We start from the raw sequence: 17,167 nt of genomic DNA on the forward strand, positions 1-17,167 counted from the left end.
GTTTGGATGAAATTGGGACACTTCCCCGCCAAATTGGCCTTGGTCGCATGTGTAAAAGTTGCTCTACTCACTGAGATATTCATTTCTGTGAAGTTTGAGAATTTTTAGAAATAGTTGAATTTTTCCAGCAAGTTGGGGCGGCAGACCGCCACCTGCGGCGATGCGTGGGCCAAAACGTCCCTTGACCTTTCTAGGCTAAATTTGAATACCCTAATTCCATTGGTGAAGTCTGATTGGCGAATTTCCGTCGTTTGAACTTAGTTCCATTAAGGTCGGCCACTTGATTATTATAGCAATCAACGATCCGACCATTGGATCGTCACCAAACTTTGATACGTTATAATACGTAATATTTAAGGATATTAGAAACTTACGGATTGAGAATCCGACTTACGGATCTTCCCGAATAGGATATGTAATTTATATGTTCTATTGATAAGAATTCTAAGACATGATTTGATAATTGTCCTAGGCACCGATCATTCGTGACGCCTTGATGTTTGTGCTAGGGAGTTGTAGCGCGGACTCCAGGTGAATGGGCTTTTGGTTTTCTATATATACGTATATATGTTTTCCATTTTCCCAAAAATGGTTTTAAATGGAATTATGTTTTTAAATGCCATGTCAATTGCATTACATTTTAGTATATGCATTAGTATAGATATGTATATTATTGCATGACGCTGCAGACGCCCAGGTAAGTTTCAGATGAGTACTGTATGATGTTAGTGGTTGCATTGGTTATGGTTATACGTAGAGGCATGTAGAGCTTATTATCCTGCACCTCGGTGTTAGTGCTCCTGCTAGTGGCCAGGGCACAGTCCTTCACGTGATGTTCACTCTCCCGCACCGTATGCTCACTTTGGATCCAAGTTTGGTGCACAGCCTTGTCGTACAAACCACGATAGGTGGTTCCGACTCGTGGGTGACCCACGATTATTCGCACAACCTTCACGTGATCGTAACACTTGAGCGTACTTATTTACACCCAGCCCTGTCGTACATACCACATTACGTGATTCTGACTCGTGTGCAGGAATTGGTTAATGAGCTATAGGTTTAGCCGTACAGGTCACGTTAGGTGACTCCGGCTAGCATATCATTTTACATTGATTTATTTCACCTGGCTTACTTATTTTATTACTAAGAGCAGCTCCAGCGGAAGCTCCTGCTCGAGGGATGGACTCTGAAACAGGGCTGGATTGCTCGAGAGAGGAAGTCCAGTGTTGGCTGGCGAGGGAGCCAGAGCAGGCTCGAGCGCTAGGTCCGTCGATTCGTGCCAGCCCGAGAGCCCGAAGGTAATCTGACGTGGGCTGACGTTAGGACGACGTCTCCACGCTTTTTGAGGGCCACGGAGACGTGGGTTCCGATGAAACTGACTGTGTTGGTGACGAGAACGGATCTCTGCCGTTTCCTCCTCATGCGACCACCGTCTCTTGCAAACTCCCCTGCAAACTTGTCTCTGTCACTTCCTCCCCTGCAAACTTGTCTCCACCGCTTCCTCCTCCCGCGACCACCGTCTCCTATTGCTACTACAACTTCAAATTCTGGGTTTTCAACCAACCCCTCTTCCATTTCGGCAAGACACATTGCCGAATTCGCAGGGCTTGGTTCTCCGTCGGCGTCGGATTCGATTTAACCTTACTCTTCTCTGTCTCCCTCCTCCTCATATGGGAGCTCAGCAGAGCTCTCAATCTTTTCCATGGAAGCTTCTTCGTCCACAGTGAAGACAAGTTTTGTGAAAAAAATACTATTATTTTATTGCCTATTGTCAGGACTATTCAAGTGCAACGGTGGAGATGTAAAAGGCAGTTACTGTTCATTAAGGGCGGTTACTGTTCACCATGTGGATTGAATAGTGAATAGCCTAGGGGGAGGGCTCCCACGTTGGAGTTGCTCTAAGATACTTGACATGGCATATACTCGGTTTTCACTACTCTCGAGCATGATTTCTATATACGTATGTATTATTATTTTCTGGAAAATTATATAGGTTTTACAGCAAGGGTTTATAATGTTTTCAAAAGGTTTTTATCAAAACTTTATTTTCAGGCCCATTCACCTTTGTTTTTGCACCCCTCCAGGTTTTAGTTGTTGAAAGTTCGTATGGACGAGGATTCTTGGCAAATCTCAATATAGGTGGCTACCTCTGAAGGTATGATCCTCACCCACACTATTGTACTTTACTTATGCTCTGACGTCGCGTGTGAAATGGGTTCATCTCGCTCACAGCACACTCTTGTCTTTAGGTACTTTTAGGTTTAAATTTATTCACATTTTCCACATCACTATACTTTATGGCTTCGTCATCCAGGTGTCAGCCAGCACAGCTTGATTTGGAATCCTAGTGGACATTCCGGGTCGGTGTGTGTCACTTAATACTATAATCTAGTGGTATTTCATTTTACTTGTAAGTGAAAAGTATTAGGTTCAATTGTTGCTAAAGGCAAATTCGAACCAAATTATTATGGCTAGTCCACTGTCAGGCTTAGATCATCCCCCACGAATGTAAATAATACTGTGTGTATTAAAAAAAAAAAAGAAGAAGAAATTAAGTAGAAATAGTGAGTGCCACCAAAGTTAAACTTATTTATAAAAATGTCACCGCCTCCATTTTTTTTTTTTTTGAAAATTTTTTTTTGAGGGTTTTTTCATTACAACGGTGTATAGGGGATGGATAAATAAATTGGTTCTGAACTCTTGAGATTTGAAACTAAAACACCTCACTTACAAGTAAAAAGAAATACCACTACATGATAGAGCTAAGTTTTTTTTTTTTTTTTCTTTCTAAAAAAGCGATACTCTAAATGAGAACTAGTCAAATCGTGTTGATCTCTCTCTCTCACTCTCTCATAAGTAGTCACAAGATAAGAGAGTAGTGACAAACGTATATCAAAATGGTACCATAGAAAGGGGACACCCAAGGCCCGATCAAAGAAATGGATATGAAATAAGGGACATATAAGTTTGCAAGTGATGATTTTAGCTGGTATGGTTTGGTTCGTACATTGTTGATTGGGGCTGAACCGGTAAGGATTACAGTACATTTCCAACATAACATCACTGATGTGGATGACTTGGTAGTTAAACCTTTCTAAGCTTGGTGGTCATACAATTATAGTCAATAAGGCCATTTCTAGCCGAAAAAGTTAAACATAAATACGTCCAGAATTATAGCATATGAAAATTATTTTTAAATAAACAGTATTAGGCCATACTCATATATCATCTTCAACCGAAGGACTTAACATAGCTCCCTCAATAATTTATTTGTTTTAAATTTATTGGTTAATTTTTCTGATCTAGCTGTTAAATTTAAATCAGTTATTGCAACTGAGGAGTTGGGAAGCAAAAAAAGGGGCTAAGAGGGAGGCTCCATTTGACCAACCTATGCCCTTATGGCCAAATAATGGCATGATAGGCTCCATAGAACTATAGTCCAACTATTGATTGGAGATGAGTTTCTGAACAAATCAATTCATTTTTTGGCTTTTGGACCTTTAACTCGCTTCATTGGAGATAGCCAAAGAGAGTAGTGCCCCATTCTCCATATGCCAGTTTTCCCCTGATTACCAATTTAGGTTCCCTGAGTACTACTCATGATGTAAATGTAACCTGGTGGCTTCTGGACTAATTAAGTTGGCCTGCCAAGAATATAACAAGCACAAATACAATGATTTTGTGGACAACAAACTTTAAATAAGTTGCCGGAGAGAATCCAACTATTCCTAGTTGCATATACGTCGCAAAAGAAATAGATATACAAGCAATTACAATGTAGATTCTTTCTAACTGTCGCGGTTACGAGGAATAGGGTTTAGCATCCTATTGCTTTTTGAGACACCACCACGACGTTTCAAGAAATTGGGTGGTCAATGTTTGCACGTCTTAACATTATTAGGATCAAAATTATGATGCTCATAACTTTATCATCCATCTTTGAATTGATCCGAGTTTCTGCAATCAAAAGGATAGGAGTCAGAAGCATGATGGTGTGCACGTCTAAGCTCACGAACACGTGTAGCAAGTCATTTCTTCGATGAGGAACATAGTTGCTAATTACCATTCATCATCACAAGAACTAAAAGGCAACAATCTTGTTGTGACAACAAGGGACTTTGAAACCACATTAATTCCCACCTAACAATGTGAAAAGCACAGAAGAGGAAACAAAGGAAGTGCACAAGAAAAAATGGAGACCAACCATGGTCCCATTTTAACAAATTTCCCCCCACCCTCTTATCAATAAATTGTTCAAAAGCCCCAATTTTTCACTTCACTTTTACTTCAGGAATAATTGGGTTTGATGTGGATTTTGAAGAGACAGCAAAAAGGAGTGAAATACTAGAAGTATAAACATATACAACTTAACTGTTATGCGGACACATACAAGTGTAGCTAAGTTAGCTAGAATAATGAGATCTTCCCTCACATTGAGTTCCAATCTCCCTATCTAAATTAGATTATAATATCGCTTGAATAAAAGAAAATACAACTGTTATATATTTGATAATTTACACAAGATTGGATGTAGCCCAAAATATGTATATTAGTTCTGAATTTCTTTGAGTACGAAGTTATAAACCACCACGACAACAAAACTGTATCCGAGTCTCTGAGGATGACCAAAATATAATTCAACATCTGTCTGCTCTAGTGATCTTCAATCTTTTCACCGTGGTCAAGAATATCCTGTGTATCAAAGCCAAGATATGAGAAACACAATGTTAGGACACAAGTATATATTAAGAAAATTAAAACGGAGGAGAGGCAAAAGTTGGTAACAAAAATAGAGTTATTAAGCGCCGTTTAATAACCATTCGTTACCAAACTGGCCTCCCTAGGGTTATGCGTGCTTACTCCCAAGGCACATCTCCAACCAGCATCCAGTCCCCATCTTGATCTTGATAAGTCAGTACATGATATTTGTCTGAATGAACATGATTTTCCTCAGGACCTGCTTCCAAAATTGCAGCCAAATAAAAAATATGAACCCAAGGAAATCCTAAAATGTGTGTTAATAACTTACATAGAATGGTGGTCTTGAACATGAGGCAAAGAGTTGAAATCAAAGCAGAATAACCATCATGGTCAAACAAATTCAATTTTCTACCAATTGGAATGCCCTCCAAATAGACTTTCACAAATAGGGAGGGATGGCGCCTGTTGTCTGCTGCTCTCCCTGCAAGTGTGCTCCTCAAGATAGAATTGATTGGTGGCCAGTTTATCAATGCTTGCTCCCTGTAAAATATGTCTATCAACTTTCAGTCATAACATCTATATATCCATGCATACATAGATATATATACACATGTTTACAGAAAGATCAAGGACGTTTACCTTTTCAAAGGGCAATGGGAGTCTAAAATGAGTTACTCGTCGATACGATAGGTTGATATATATATATATATATATATATATATATATATGTATGCATATGTATGTATGTATGTATATGTATGTATGTATATGATGTATGTATATTATATGATATTGTATCACAACAAAAATCAATCAAGATGAGAACTTTTTTGGCTGCGAAGAATGAAGAATTAATTTTGGAAAAAAACCCATGAATTATTTTCCTTTAATTTCTTCTTGTTCTTCAGCAGGAAAAAAATAAAAATAAAAAAAACAATCACGCATTGGGGTGGTTTTTTCCTATATACCTTGGGGTTGAAGTGGAAGGCAAGTCACTGTGATAAGAGGGAGAGATGCTCAGGCCAAGTCTCAGATCAGTGCTCAAATCTGCTCTGGTGCTGCTGAGGCTATTACAGTAATTTCCATTGCTTTTCCGAGAAAGAGAGGAAGAAGATGATGAGGCAGTAGTGCTAGGACGATGATGATCAGGATAGTTGCTGCTATCTATTGAAGAAGATGATGAATGAGCTGCAGCAGCTCTTCCCATTTTCTATCAGATGTGTTGAGAAACTTCAGAGAGAAAATACATAAAAAGCCGCTATATCAGGCCACGAACATGTGTGTATATGATATATATACACACACACAAACTACAGCAGAAAAGGAGAGGGAGCCAAATCCCAAACAAACTGAACAAAGTCATAAATTGAGCAGAAGAGTCTGGCCCCTTTGACATATTTGGCTACCACTGTGGCCCACCACATCTCCATGCATCATATATATCCCACTTGGATTGTTGTCTAATTAGGACGACTCTCGCACGATCACAACATATGAAACTAATGTCAGGTCAATAAATCTATAATATAAGACATTTATGTTTTTGTGAAAGATTTTTGCAAATAACGTAGACAGACAACCCCACCTAAACTTTTCTCCTAATATTACTTGATACTTGAAGTAAAATTTTAATTCAAACTGAACAACCTATCGAGGCTCCTAAAGGTGGACAAAGTTATCAGTATTCAATTAACTTAAAGGAATCAACTTTAATATAATCTTCTTTTACCTAATATAGAAAACTTGTCTACTTCTGTTCTTGGGTAATTTATTGACCAATGACCATCTTCCCGCCAAGTGAAGTATTTTTCTCATTTTTCTCTTTAATTTCTGGTTTTATGTCTGTGTAATTAATCATACATGCTTGCCAATCAAATTGCATGCAGGCCCTCCTTGATTATAAAGTTGGAGATTAGATAAATGTTAATTTAATCACATTAGATGTCCCACGTCCAGATTGTACAATTTTTTGAAAGCCCCCCATCAACATGATTATATACTGAGGCTTTTAATTAGTTCATGTGTGATACTCAGTTTGCAGGGCTCTTCTACTGTAGCTGTACGGTTGTGAGTCCATAAGTGGATGACCATAAATTTGGGGGGTTAATTTTTTCTGCAAAGTAGTCGGGTCATTTCACTGAAGGTATGTACTTATGTTGACATGAAATTAAGTTAGAGAGAAGAGAAGGTATTGAGAAATTATTGTTTAGTACTAGAATAGTAGTATACCTAATTCAAGGTAATACAAATTATCGTATGAAATATTTAAAAAATTATTATATAAAATTGTTGTATATCACATATTAACTGATTATATTACGTGATGGTATTTTAGCATCATTCAAAATATTTTTTTTGGTACTTAAACGATGGCATCCATATATAGGGCCATAGACCACTTAGACATACTTTGGATTGGATAATATGTCTCCCTTCTCAATAATAATTATGTATTAGATATTATGTTAAACAAATTTAAGAGCTTATATATTAATCTAGAGCTCTATCCAGACACAATGGACCAACCAAACCAAAGAACTTCATGGGCAGACAACTGTTTCTTTATTCTTAAGAATCCTAGCCCTTTATAATTAAGAAATAAGAATAAAAGAACATCAAGGAAAGAAGAGGAAGCAAAGGCAGTTTGCCTAGTCCCTTGTTGGAAACAAACTTAAAGTAGCAATCCCTTCTTCGGAGACCAGATGATCTGCCTTCTTGCCCTTTTTCTCCTTTTTTCTAAATTTAAAATTTAAATTATCTTTTAGGATGTGTTCTTAACTATATTATATTTTGTGATTAATTACACCTAATAAAAATATTATTTTGTTAATATGGGATAAACAGGTCTTTTGGGACAGCCTTCAGCGGCCATGCACAATCTTATTCCCTTCACATTGCTCCTCTCACGCATAGACTCATGGTGACGAGCCACCCAAAAAATCCTCTTAGATATTAGTAATGAGAGCGCCTCCAATGCAAAGACTCAAATTTTAGACTTATACTTTCATATTTGGATTTCAAAAAGGTGGTGGACTTGTGTATTTTGATTTTCTTCGCCAATGCAAAGACTTAAACTTTAAGGCTCATTTTGAGTTTTAAGATTTGAGTCTTTGCATCAGAGAAGAAAACATTGGACTCAATACTCATATTTGTGTTTGGGAGCATTGTTGCTCACCACCATAACTATGGTGTATGCTGACCATACATCTAATTATTTGTCACGTGTCTTTTCACTTAACTTTGGTTAAATTTCATAATAAATGTTCATTTTTCAATTTTGAAAAAAATTAACCAAAGTTAAGTGAAATAACACGTGGAAGATGATTAAGTGTATGGTGAGCATACACATAATTCATGGTGGTGAACAAAAATGCTCCCCTTGAATTTTAACAATTTATTTATGTACATTGGAGATGATTGGACTCAAAATTTAAATCTCATTTTTCTTGGTTAAATAATTTTTTTTTAGTTAGCATGGGCTTCACCTTGGACTTAAATCTCATATGGAAACATAAATTTGGATCTCACTTTACCTCAAAACTCTAATATGAATTTTAAATCTCATGTGCATTGAAGATATTTTACCTTATATTTAGACTCAAATATAAAATTTGAATCCTTGCATCGGAGATACTAACAAACGATTAGTTAATTAATATATAAATAAATACACACACACACACACATGTATAATAAAGTGAAGTGATTGCTTTCCTTCCACCCATCAGACAAAACATAAAATCATCATCTACTACCTTCAATATTTCTTCTTGGCATTGGCAACACCCTCTCCCTTAATTATATTTCTCACTTTGACATACAAATTAAACGTAAAATTGAACCTATTTCTCACTTGACATACAAATTTAACGTAAAACTGAACTTCAAGTTTTATTGGTTCGTTGATGTCACATCCCAGACTCCAACCTCTCGGATATTGTCCGCTTTGACATTCTGGGCCTGGACTATGTCGCAGCCACCCAGCTACCGCACGGTTTTGTTCTTGTGGATCGTAGTCCACAAAAGGCCTCTCTGAAGTTAAAGCTCTGGGCATGGATATATAAGGCCCAAAGACCACGCCCTCACGGGCGATGTGGGATACTACAATCCACCCCCCTTAGGGAGTCCGACGTCCTCGTCGGCACACCACGACCGTGAGTCTGGCTCTGATACCAAATTGTCACATCCCAGACTCCAACCTCTCGGATATCGGATATTGTCCGCTTTGGCATTCTGGGCCTGGACTATGTCGCAGCCACCCAGCTACCGTACGGTTTTGTTCTTGTGGACCGTAGTCCACAAAAGGCCTCTCTGAAGTTAAAGCTCTGGGCATGGATATGAAAGGCCCAAAGACCACGCCCTCACGGGCGATGTGGGATACTACAGTTGAACGTTTTGATGTATCAAGCTTCTTAGATCTAAAAGACTCGCGCGTATTAGTATTAAAGTCACATGTACGTATGATAATACTTAGATGTTTGATGCGCACTATTGTAATTAGCATTCCGTTTAATTAGAGCAACACGTGTGCTATTTGGTATTGGTTGTTGTAATAATGCAAGAGGTAAAAGCTAGGGGTAAAGGGAGGTTAAAGCAAAAAGAGTGAACTGGAGGGACGAGGGGAGACAAAGATGGAACATGAAGGTTTGAAAGTTATAAAAAGTGTCAAAGTCGTAGGAGTTTCGATTGAGGTGTTTGATAAATTGCTTCAATTCAAAGACTTAGTTTTGCAAACCAGTGAGACGGAGAAAGAGAAAGAGAGATAGAGAGTAGAGAGAAAGTGGTGGGTTTATTGGGCGGAATTTAGTTGATTGCATGTTTGATAAAGTTGGGTTCATGTCTTGGCCTTTGAGAGACGTAGTCATGGTCTACATGAGCATCTAATACACGTGCAGAATAATATAGGATTAGCTATGTGAACTGAAATGAGTTTTAAAGATCACTACGTGCTTCCACAAATCATTAGTTGTTTCAATTCTAGCCCTCACACATGCTTGACCAGTTATTATGTTTTTGCAATCATCCCATTAGTTTGAGAGGTGCCGGCCGTGACCTGCTAGTTCATACTCATGAACTTTGTTTAAGGTCGTACAATCTCGAAATAAAGGGGATGCATGCAAGTATCAATCACATGTTACACTATCACTTGAAGGCTCCACAGTTGCTACATACATTAGAGGCTGATAATGTCATGTGCGACTAACATTAGCACAATTCCTTTCAAACCTATCATATATGCAAATGTACACCTATGCCCTAACGATGACCTCATATGCATCATCATTATTAACGAGATAACGTATTTACAACAATCGTTAGTTGTTTTGTTCCAACATTCGAACATTGTGATCTTTTTTTTTATACAAGTCATTGGTTATCTATTGATGTGACCAAGGAAATCTTTCGCAAGTCATAGTTGATCTAAATGTATTAAATTGTTTGCATCATACATGTCACAGACGTGAAGTGCAAGTCTGGATTTCAAAGACGAGTGGAGTTAGATTCAAGCCCCAAAACCCTCACCATTCAAATGTTGGGATGATTTTGGCTAGTAATTTTAAGGGCGCCTAAATTAAATTTGTCTATTTATTTTGGGGTGGGTGGGGGACAGGTAGGCAAGCTTGGTCTTGAAGAAAGGTTTAGGGTTCGAAGGGAGAGGGAGTGAGGGATAGGAGATTTGGGTTTGTAACAACCAAGCAAGAAGGGTATAAGAAAAGGTTGTTCCCCCTATATGTTGCTTCGGTCTGGCACAGCGTGCCTCTGCCATACATATATCTTTCTCTTACTTCAATGACATTGATCTTCATGTTAATTACTTTGTGTACGTCTCAAGCATACATACGGGTATATATTGTATATAACAATATATTTATATTTATACATACACACATAGTTTTATATCAATATTGCTCACCTTTTACATTTCTTCTTAATTGCCAATTACAATCTGATACATATAAACTACTAACTCACTAAAAATCGTACAAAAGAAAACACATTTTTAATTGTGATTTGACTCATTTATATAGACAAGGAGTTAAGTGCCTCTATATAAAAAAATGCTTTTAAATTCCATATACCATAGAAACTCACCATATATTAATGAAAACCAAATTTTCTATAACGAAAACCATAGAAACTCACTATGTTTCAAACTGTGATTCGTCAGTAACGAAAAATTAATGATTCTTTTATATATGTAAGGGGGTAAGTATTTTCGAATGCTCCCATATATAGAGATAGCTACTCTCTCACTTTCAAATTGTTCCAAGCTGGCCTTGGCCATAGCTCCCAACATCTAATTACCACTGCCCCCATTGTCACCTACAAAATGTCATTTTCTATCTTATCCAATTCTTTTCTTCTTAAGGCTCCCACAATTTATGAACCCAATAAAGGTCATGCATGGGCAATTGGGGCACCGAAGAACCTCTCTTTTCTGTGCAACTTTATTCTCTCTTCCAATTCCAAGCTGTATCATACTATCATGTGTGTTTGATGCCATTGCTAATTTTAATCATTTAATCACTCCAATTTCTACTAATCAAGATATATATATATATATATATATATATATATATATACACACATAGAGCTTAATCTCACTTTCTTTTCTAGTCCCTTTCCTTCTCAGTCAAATATAGCAAGGTATTATTTGCGTTGAGTAGCCCCACCGACGCATTGTCTTCTTCCCGTGGCTGATTTATTTACTGCCTCGCTGGAGTGAGGGCACAACGCGATCAGTGCTGAATCTAGAATTCAGAGATTGGAGAGTCTCAGTATTAAAGGCTTTTTTTTTTTTTTTTTTAAATTAAAATATAGCTGGGATCATGTTGCACATATATCAACAGATATTGATATATAGTAGGCTTGTTGTCGTTAGCCGAACTTGATTGCACATATGTCAACAAATATTGGCATCTGCAAAAGCATTATGATGAATATTATCGAGAAAATTTGTTGGGTACTCTCGACGCAACCTGCTGAGTGTTGTCGAGATATGCCTAGCAAACATCAAACACTTGGTGGGTATAAAAAGGAGTCATACCTTACTTTCGAAAGGTCCTCATAAGGCCTTCATATGTATATTTTCTGAACACCAAATAATCTTGAAACAACTTTGGTCCCAATGTGCATCCGCCACTAAACATGATCCCTTTTCTAGCCTTGCTTTGTGGTGTTTTCTTCATGCATATTTCTTTGTCAGGAGACCTTTTCCTAATTTATTCTACAATCACGACTATCATCAAACTATTCCTCTCAGTTTTGATATGACATTATTTATTCTAAATTATTTTAATTTATAAGTTCAGAATTTAGACTTGAGTGTAAAGTAGCAAAAACATTAGCCGGCCAACTGGCCGAACTTGCATATGTAATCCTTTAACTTTGAATTTAGTTTTCTTTTTGTCCATCTCCAGATGGGGTGGCGGCCCCTTTCTTAATTTCTTGAAACTCTTTGATCAATTTGTGTACAAGTCAAATGGGAAATGTGACTCTAAAGTCAGCCCAAGTAGAACTCATTTTAGGCTTTCAACCCAATTCCGAAAGCTCAATGTATTTTTGGATACGCCTGTAAATCCGCATGACACAATTCGAGCTTGCATTGGATTTGGCTCGCCTTTTGCTCATCAAAGTTCGGCTTATGAAAAAAAATAAGAAATAAGCTAAGCTTAGTTTGACTCAATGAGAAAGAAATCAAGCTTAAACTTTTATGTACTTAGTTCGTAAAATTTGTGAACAGCTTATGTTAGTGATATACAATTTAGCTCAACACATTTACAACCCTATTCTTAGGATTACCTTCAATGTGGCCTGGTTAAGTAGTCGTTCAATATACATGTGATTAAAGCGAAAGGTTGTATATGTTTTAATAATGAAAGAATTAAGCTGCAATTTCGCAGGTGTAAGCCTAGAATCAAGATCCAATCTTTTGTAAATTTGGGCCGTAAAGCTCTGATATGAGAAGACTTATATGGTATGAACTTCACGATAGCTGTGTAGTCTTATCATGTAAGTCGATCTCCCAATATGAGTCTATAGTACGTTAATTCAAAGAGAATAACAAGAAGAGTCAAATATGTTACTTTTCATAATAAACAGTTTTAAAGGCCAAGTTATATTGTCTATTGGTTTAAAACATTGAGTTTTGAGGGTTGTCTTTAAATATTCTGTTATTTTTCGTGTTTCCCTTAATTAGTGTTTTTAACCACACTAAGATTTGACGTAGTTTGTAAAGCCACTTTAGCTTTTACAATTAAATATATTATTATTCAACGACTTGAGATTTTTCTCGATGGATTACAAATTTAAATGTTTTAAGATTGTCATTTCATTTCCTTTTCAATACAACATTATGTCACAATTTGTTCTCCCTCGTCACAAAAAGACTATAAAAATGTAACTTAATGTAAGCTACAACATTACAACTTGAGAAATTTAATAAACAAATCAATATAATGTTCAATTACATTTCACACAAAAGACTCACCATAACAAACACAACTAATAGCAATTGTGCCTACAATCAGAAGAACTGAGAAAAAAAAAAAAAAAAAAAATCTTTGCAAATCCCACACAAAACAAAACGCATGGTCTCTGCCCTCATGAGGAAACACCAAAACAATCAGCTACACGGTGAATAAAATCCATAAAAACTATCTTTCACCTGACCAAAAGAACTACTTGACACTGACTTGTTCATCTGCTTTGGCTTCTGGTGCTGGTGAAAGCACTTTTGAGCTAGGAGATTTCCCAATAATCGCTTTTTTCACCTTCACAATGGACTGCTTCACCTTCGAAATGATCCCACCTTGCTGCCTTTGTGCTTTTACTGCAACCTCTTGCTTGGCCTCCTCTTTGGAGGCCTCAAGACTCTCGGCAGCGGGCTCATTTTTTGCTTCTTCGGTTTTCTCCAACTTGCTTTCCGGTTCAACAATGGCAGCAGAAGGCTCAACTACAACTTCATTCTCTTTAATGTCCTTGTACTCTTCTTTCTCCAATACTACCTCTTTTTCCGCGACTAAATCTCTATCAGCAACTTGTGCAACATTTTCACCAGTCTTCTCAACATTCCCTTCAGTTTCTTGTTCTGTTTTTGCAATCTTCTTCTCCTCATCCTTGTCTGCAGCATTTTTTCCTGCTTCTTTTTCGGTCTTCTCAGCAACCGGCTTTTCTACATTAGTAACTGCAGCATCTTTCTCAGCTTCTTTCTCAATTGTCTGTGCTTCCTCAACGGTTGGCACAGAGCTATCAGTGGCAGCATTTTCTTCAGGCTTGAGTTCCTTCTCAACATTTCTTTCCATCTCTAATAAATCTTTCAACTGTTCATGTTGCTTGCCCTCCACTACTTCATTTACAGTTTCTGAATCTTTGACAAGAGAAGTTTTGACAGGCTCCTCCGCTGGCTGATCAGCTGCTTCTTCAGTTGATGCGTTAACCTCGAAAGCTTCAACATTTGGCTTCCCATCATCTATCTGTTTCTCAACTACTTCAATATCTGGTTTCTTCTCATCATCTACTTTGATTGCTTCCATCTTTTCGGGTTCTTTCTCAACTGTTTCAATAGTTTGATTCTTCTCTGCTTCTTTCTCAACTTCTTCAGTTGCTACAATCTCCACCGGTTTTTTCTCATCTGCTTCTTTCCCAACTTCCTCAGTTGCTGCTACGTTCTCCACTGGTTTTTTCTCATCTGCTTCTTCAATTACTTCCATCTTTTCGGCTTCTTTCTCAACTGCTTCAATAGCTTGATCCTTCTCTGCTTCTTTCTCAACTGCTTCAATAGCTTGATCCTTCTCTGCTTCTTTCTCAACTTCTTCAATTGCTACATTCTCCACTGCCTTTTTCTCATCTACCTCTTTCTCAACTATTTCAGTTTTTTCGCTAGATGGCTTCTCATCGGCTTCTTTCTCAACTGCTTCAGCTGTTTCACTAGCTGGCTTCTCATCGGCTTCAATAGCTTCTGCCTTCTCTTCTTTTTTCTCCACTGGTTTATCTTCAACTGACTCAACTGCCGGTTTCTTCACTGGTACACTTTCAACTACTTCAACAGCTTCACTGGCTGAGTCTTTTGTGGATGATTGCTCTGGCTCCTTATCAGACCTTTCAACCTCTTTCGAGGCAGCTTCGACCGGAACATCATCATCAATCTTCTCAGCCTCAACAACGACAAGAGTCTCTGTCTGGTTATCGTTATCCACTGGTGTTTCTTCAACCTTGGTTGCAGAAACCTCTGAACGAACAGAGCTCCCTGCTACAAGATCTTCCTTTTCATCCTTCTTCTCATCAGGTTTGGGTGGAGGAGGACTATCACTCCCATTAACTGCATCTGTTTCTTCATGAACTTTTTCCACAATTGGCTGCCATAACACAATATGATATCAACAACTAATTTCAAATCATAATAACAGATTGGTAAAACGACATCAAGCATGTCTAAGAAAAACTGTTTCTGCAGCCTTAGTTAATGATGATTTTGATGTCAAAGATTTCAGAGAGACAAATCACTGGTTCACTACTAGTCATGCCGATATTGTTCCTAACTTGCATATTAAGTGATTGGTTTTAACTTAAAGGGTATCAATATAATTAGTAGTGGAACCACACTTATATATTGTACTTGGCATTTATTTTTGCACCCTTTTTCTCCCCATGCCCTTAGCACTTCTCTCTATTTTATTACTAGCCGTCAGATTGAATAAATCAAAAGAGAATCAAGAGATAAAAAAATGGTGCTCAAGGAGAAAACAAACGTGTGAAGAAAAACCGTTGTATTTTACATCAGTTGAAGATAGAGAGCTACAGACCTGCCAAAAATGATAAACCAAAGAAACAAGATTCCCTAGATATAAACACATATATATTACCCCTAAGCATCAAAATATCACTATACAACCATAGATGTTTGTGTGTTGTGGACGAGTGCTCTTCATACAACCTTAAAGCAAATATTCAAGATGTTTTCACCAATAATTAACTACTGAAACCACAGAGAATCGCAAACAAAACTATTCAAATTTGGAACTCGATTTTACGAGAATTTTCATTTGAGGGATCCGAAGGACGGGCTAGCGACTGGAGTGAAGCCGTTGCAAGGTGTCCATACTGGGAGGTGACAGGATCTGATTAAAGAAAGAACTAACAATATAAGTTGTGAAATGTAAGCAGGTTTACCTGATCATCAGCGGCCACAGGTACAACACCAGTCTCAGTAGACATGGCTATGGGATGAGAATCGATAAGAAAAAGAGGAGAAGTGCTTTTCCTTTGCAATAAGTGCTTTTGCTTTGCAGTTTGAGTCTGAAGAAAAAGAGGCAAAGAGAAATGACTGAAGGAAGGATAAAGAGCATGTATAATATATGCTTAGAAAAGCACTTGACAGATTGGCGGCCACATGAGCTAGTCATGGCATGTATGATGTATGCATATAAATTAATATATTATTACTATAGTATTAGGATTGTATTACCACACTAATCCCAAAAGACAACTCATTCCTCCCACCCTTAATCTATTAAAATAAGCATATAATCTTTCATAATCGAGATATTTTAAATATTGAATATCCTTTCTTCTATGTATACATGGTGGCACGAACAACTCCCCTCTAGATTTGGTATTTCAGGTGTATCAATAAAAAAATATTTGTCTCGTTATATATAACGCGTTATTTCTCATGAAGAATCATAATTTATAAGTTACTTTTACAAATATGATGGACTATACTTTGCAAATAAAGAAAAAAGACTTATAAGAAACCAAATAGTGTTTGTATTAATATCTAAAATAGCGGTTGGTACGTGCATACATGATAAAAGTTTACTATAAATGATGCACTAAGATTATCAACTAAAAATTTGGTATTTAGTACCAAACAATCCTTGCCCTAATATCTATATATGGATAAATAGTGAAGAAGATGCACCATTTCAGATGGGTTGTACAAACCATGTCTACCTGGCAACCATTCTACTTGACAGCTTGTAGCCTTGTTGTTTTTAAGTAGTGATAGACCATAAATTATAGATTTCAAAGTTTTATAGGTAATAGTCTTTGGCATGTTATCACAAAATGCGATCATGGCCTTCTACTTAATAATTTTTTCTCCCTCAAAGTACTATTTTCCCAACGTCTAAACTTTAATTAGTTGCTATCCGACAGAATGGTTGACATCAAGTGTTTCAGATCGGATATAATATACGATAAAGTGTTAATTAACAACCATCTTTTGAGTTGAAAGCAACCAAATATTCTTATGCAACAGAGAATGTGAAGTTGTTGATTGGCTTGCCAGCCTAGCTATGAACAGATAGACAAATCAACCGATTTATTATATATGAATCTGGTTGTGTTCATGGATGGATGGATCAAGACTCAAGTTTCTGTATTCTAATTAAATATGAGGAAGATGAGTGGGTCAAGATTCAAGTTTTAGCATTCTAAATAAATATGAGGATTTGTAGAATAT

General features: G+C 37.2%; 2 protein-coding genes across 4 annotated transcripts; both read right to left on the bottom strand.

The window, feature by feature from the left end:
* Positions 1-4,322: 4,322 nt before the first annotated feature.
* Positions 4,323-6,132, bottom strand: LOC137736667 (auxin-responsive protein IAA31-like). 3 transcript variants are annotated; one of them, XM_088683130.1, is made up of 4 exons: positions 5,670-6,131; positions 5,114-5,241; positions 4,861-4,957; positions 4,323-4,692 (listed from the first exon to the last, which is right to left on the bottom strand). In XM_088683130.1, the coding sequence occupies exons 1-4, from the start codon at positions 5,906-5,908 to the stop codon at positions 4,638-4,640; spliced, it is 519 nt and encodes a 172-aa protein (XP_088539256.1). In that variant the 5' UTR covers positions 5,909-6,131; the 3' UTR covers positions 4,323-4,637. The 3 variants fall into 3 exon arrangements, with proteins under 3 accessions (XP_088539256.1, XP_068332004.2, XP_088539255.1); XM_068475903.2 differs by having other exon boundaries at positions 5,030-5,241; positions 5,670-6,127; XM_088683129.1 differs by having other exon boundaries at positions 4,861-5,241; positions 5,670-6,132.
* Positions 6,133-13,124: 6,992 nt separating this feature from the next.
* LOC137737860 (uncharacterized) lies at positions 13,125-16,328 on the bottom strand. The gene is made up of 2 exons (XM_068477428.2): positions 15,874-16,328; positions 13,125-15,059 (listed from the first exon to the last, which is right to left on the bottom strand). The coding sequence occupies exons 1-2, from the start codon at positions 15,916-15,918 to the stop codon at positions 13,383-13,385; spliced, it is 1,722 nt and encodes a 573-aa protein (XP_068333529.2). The 5' UTR covers positions 15,919-16,328; the 3' UTR covers positions 13,125-13,382.
* Between the last annotated feature and the right edge of the window lie 839 nt (positions 16,329-17,167).

Source organism: Pyrus communis, chromosome 13 (assembly GCF_041283825.1).
Source record: "Pyrus communis isolate YQ-2024b chromosome 13, ASM4128382v1, whole genome shotgun sequence".
In the NCBI taxonomy this organism is placed as follows: Eukaryota; Viridiplantae; Streptophyta; class Magnoliopsida; order Rosales; family Rosaceae; genus Pyrus; species Pyrus communis.

Bases quoted from the DNA above. Each gene is read 5' to 3' on its own strand.
- LOC137736667 (XM_088683129.1), bottom strand. From the start codon at position 5,908: ATGGGAAGAGCTGCTGCAGCTCATTCATCATCTTCTTCAATAGATAGC. The intron at 5,242-5,669 runs GTATATAGGAAA...CATATTTTACAG, and splicing joins CCTTCCACTTCAACCCCAAG to GGAGCAAGCATTGATAAACT. The intron at 4,693-4,860 runs GTAAGCACGCAT...TTTGATACACAG, and splicing joins GTTGGAGATGTGCCTTGGGA to GATATTCTTGACCACGGTGA.
- LOC137737860 (XM_068477428.2), bottom strand. From the start codon at position 15,918: ATGTCTACTGAGACTGGTGTTGTACCTGTGGCCGCTGATGATCAG. The intron at 15,060-15,873 runs GTAAACCTGCTT...GTGTTATGGCAG, and splicing joins CTGTGGCCGCTGATGATCAG to CCAATTGTGGAAAAAGTTCA.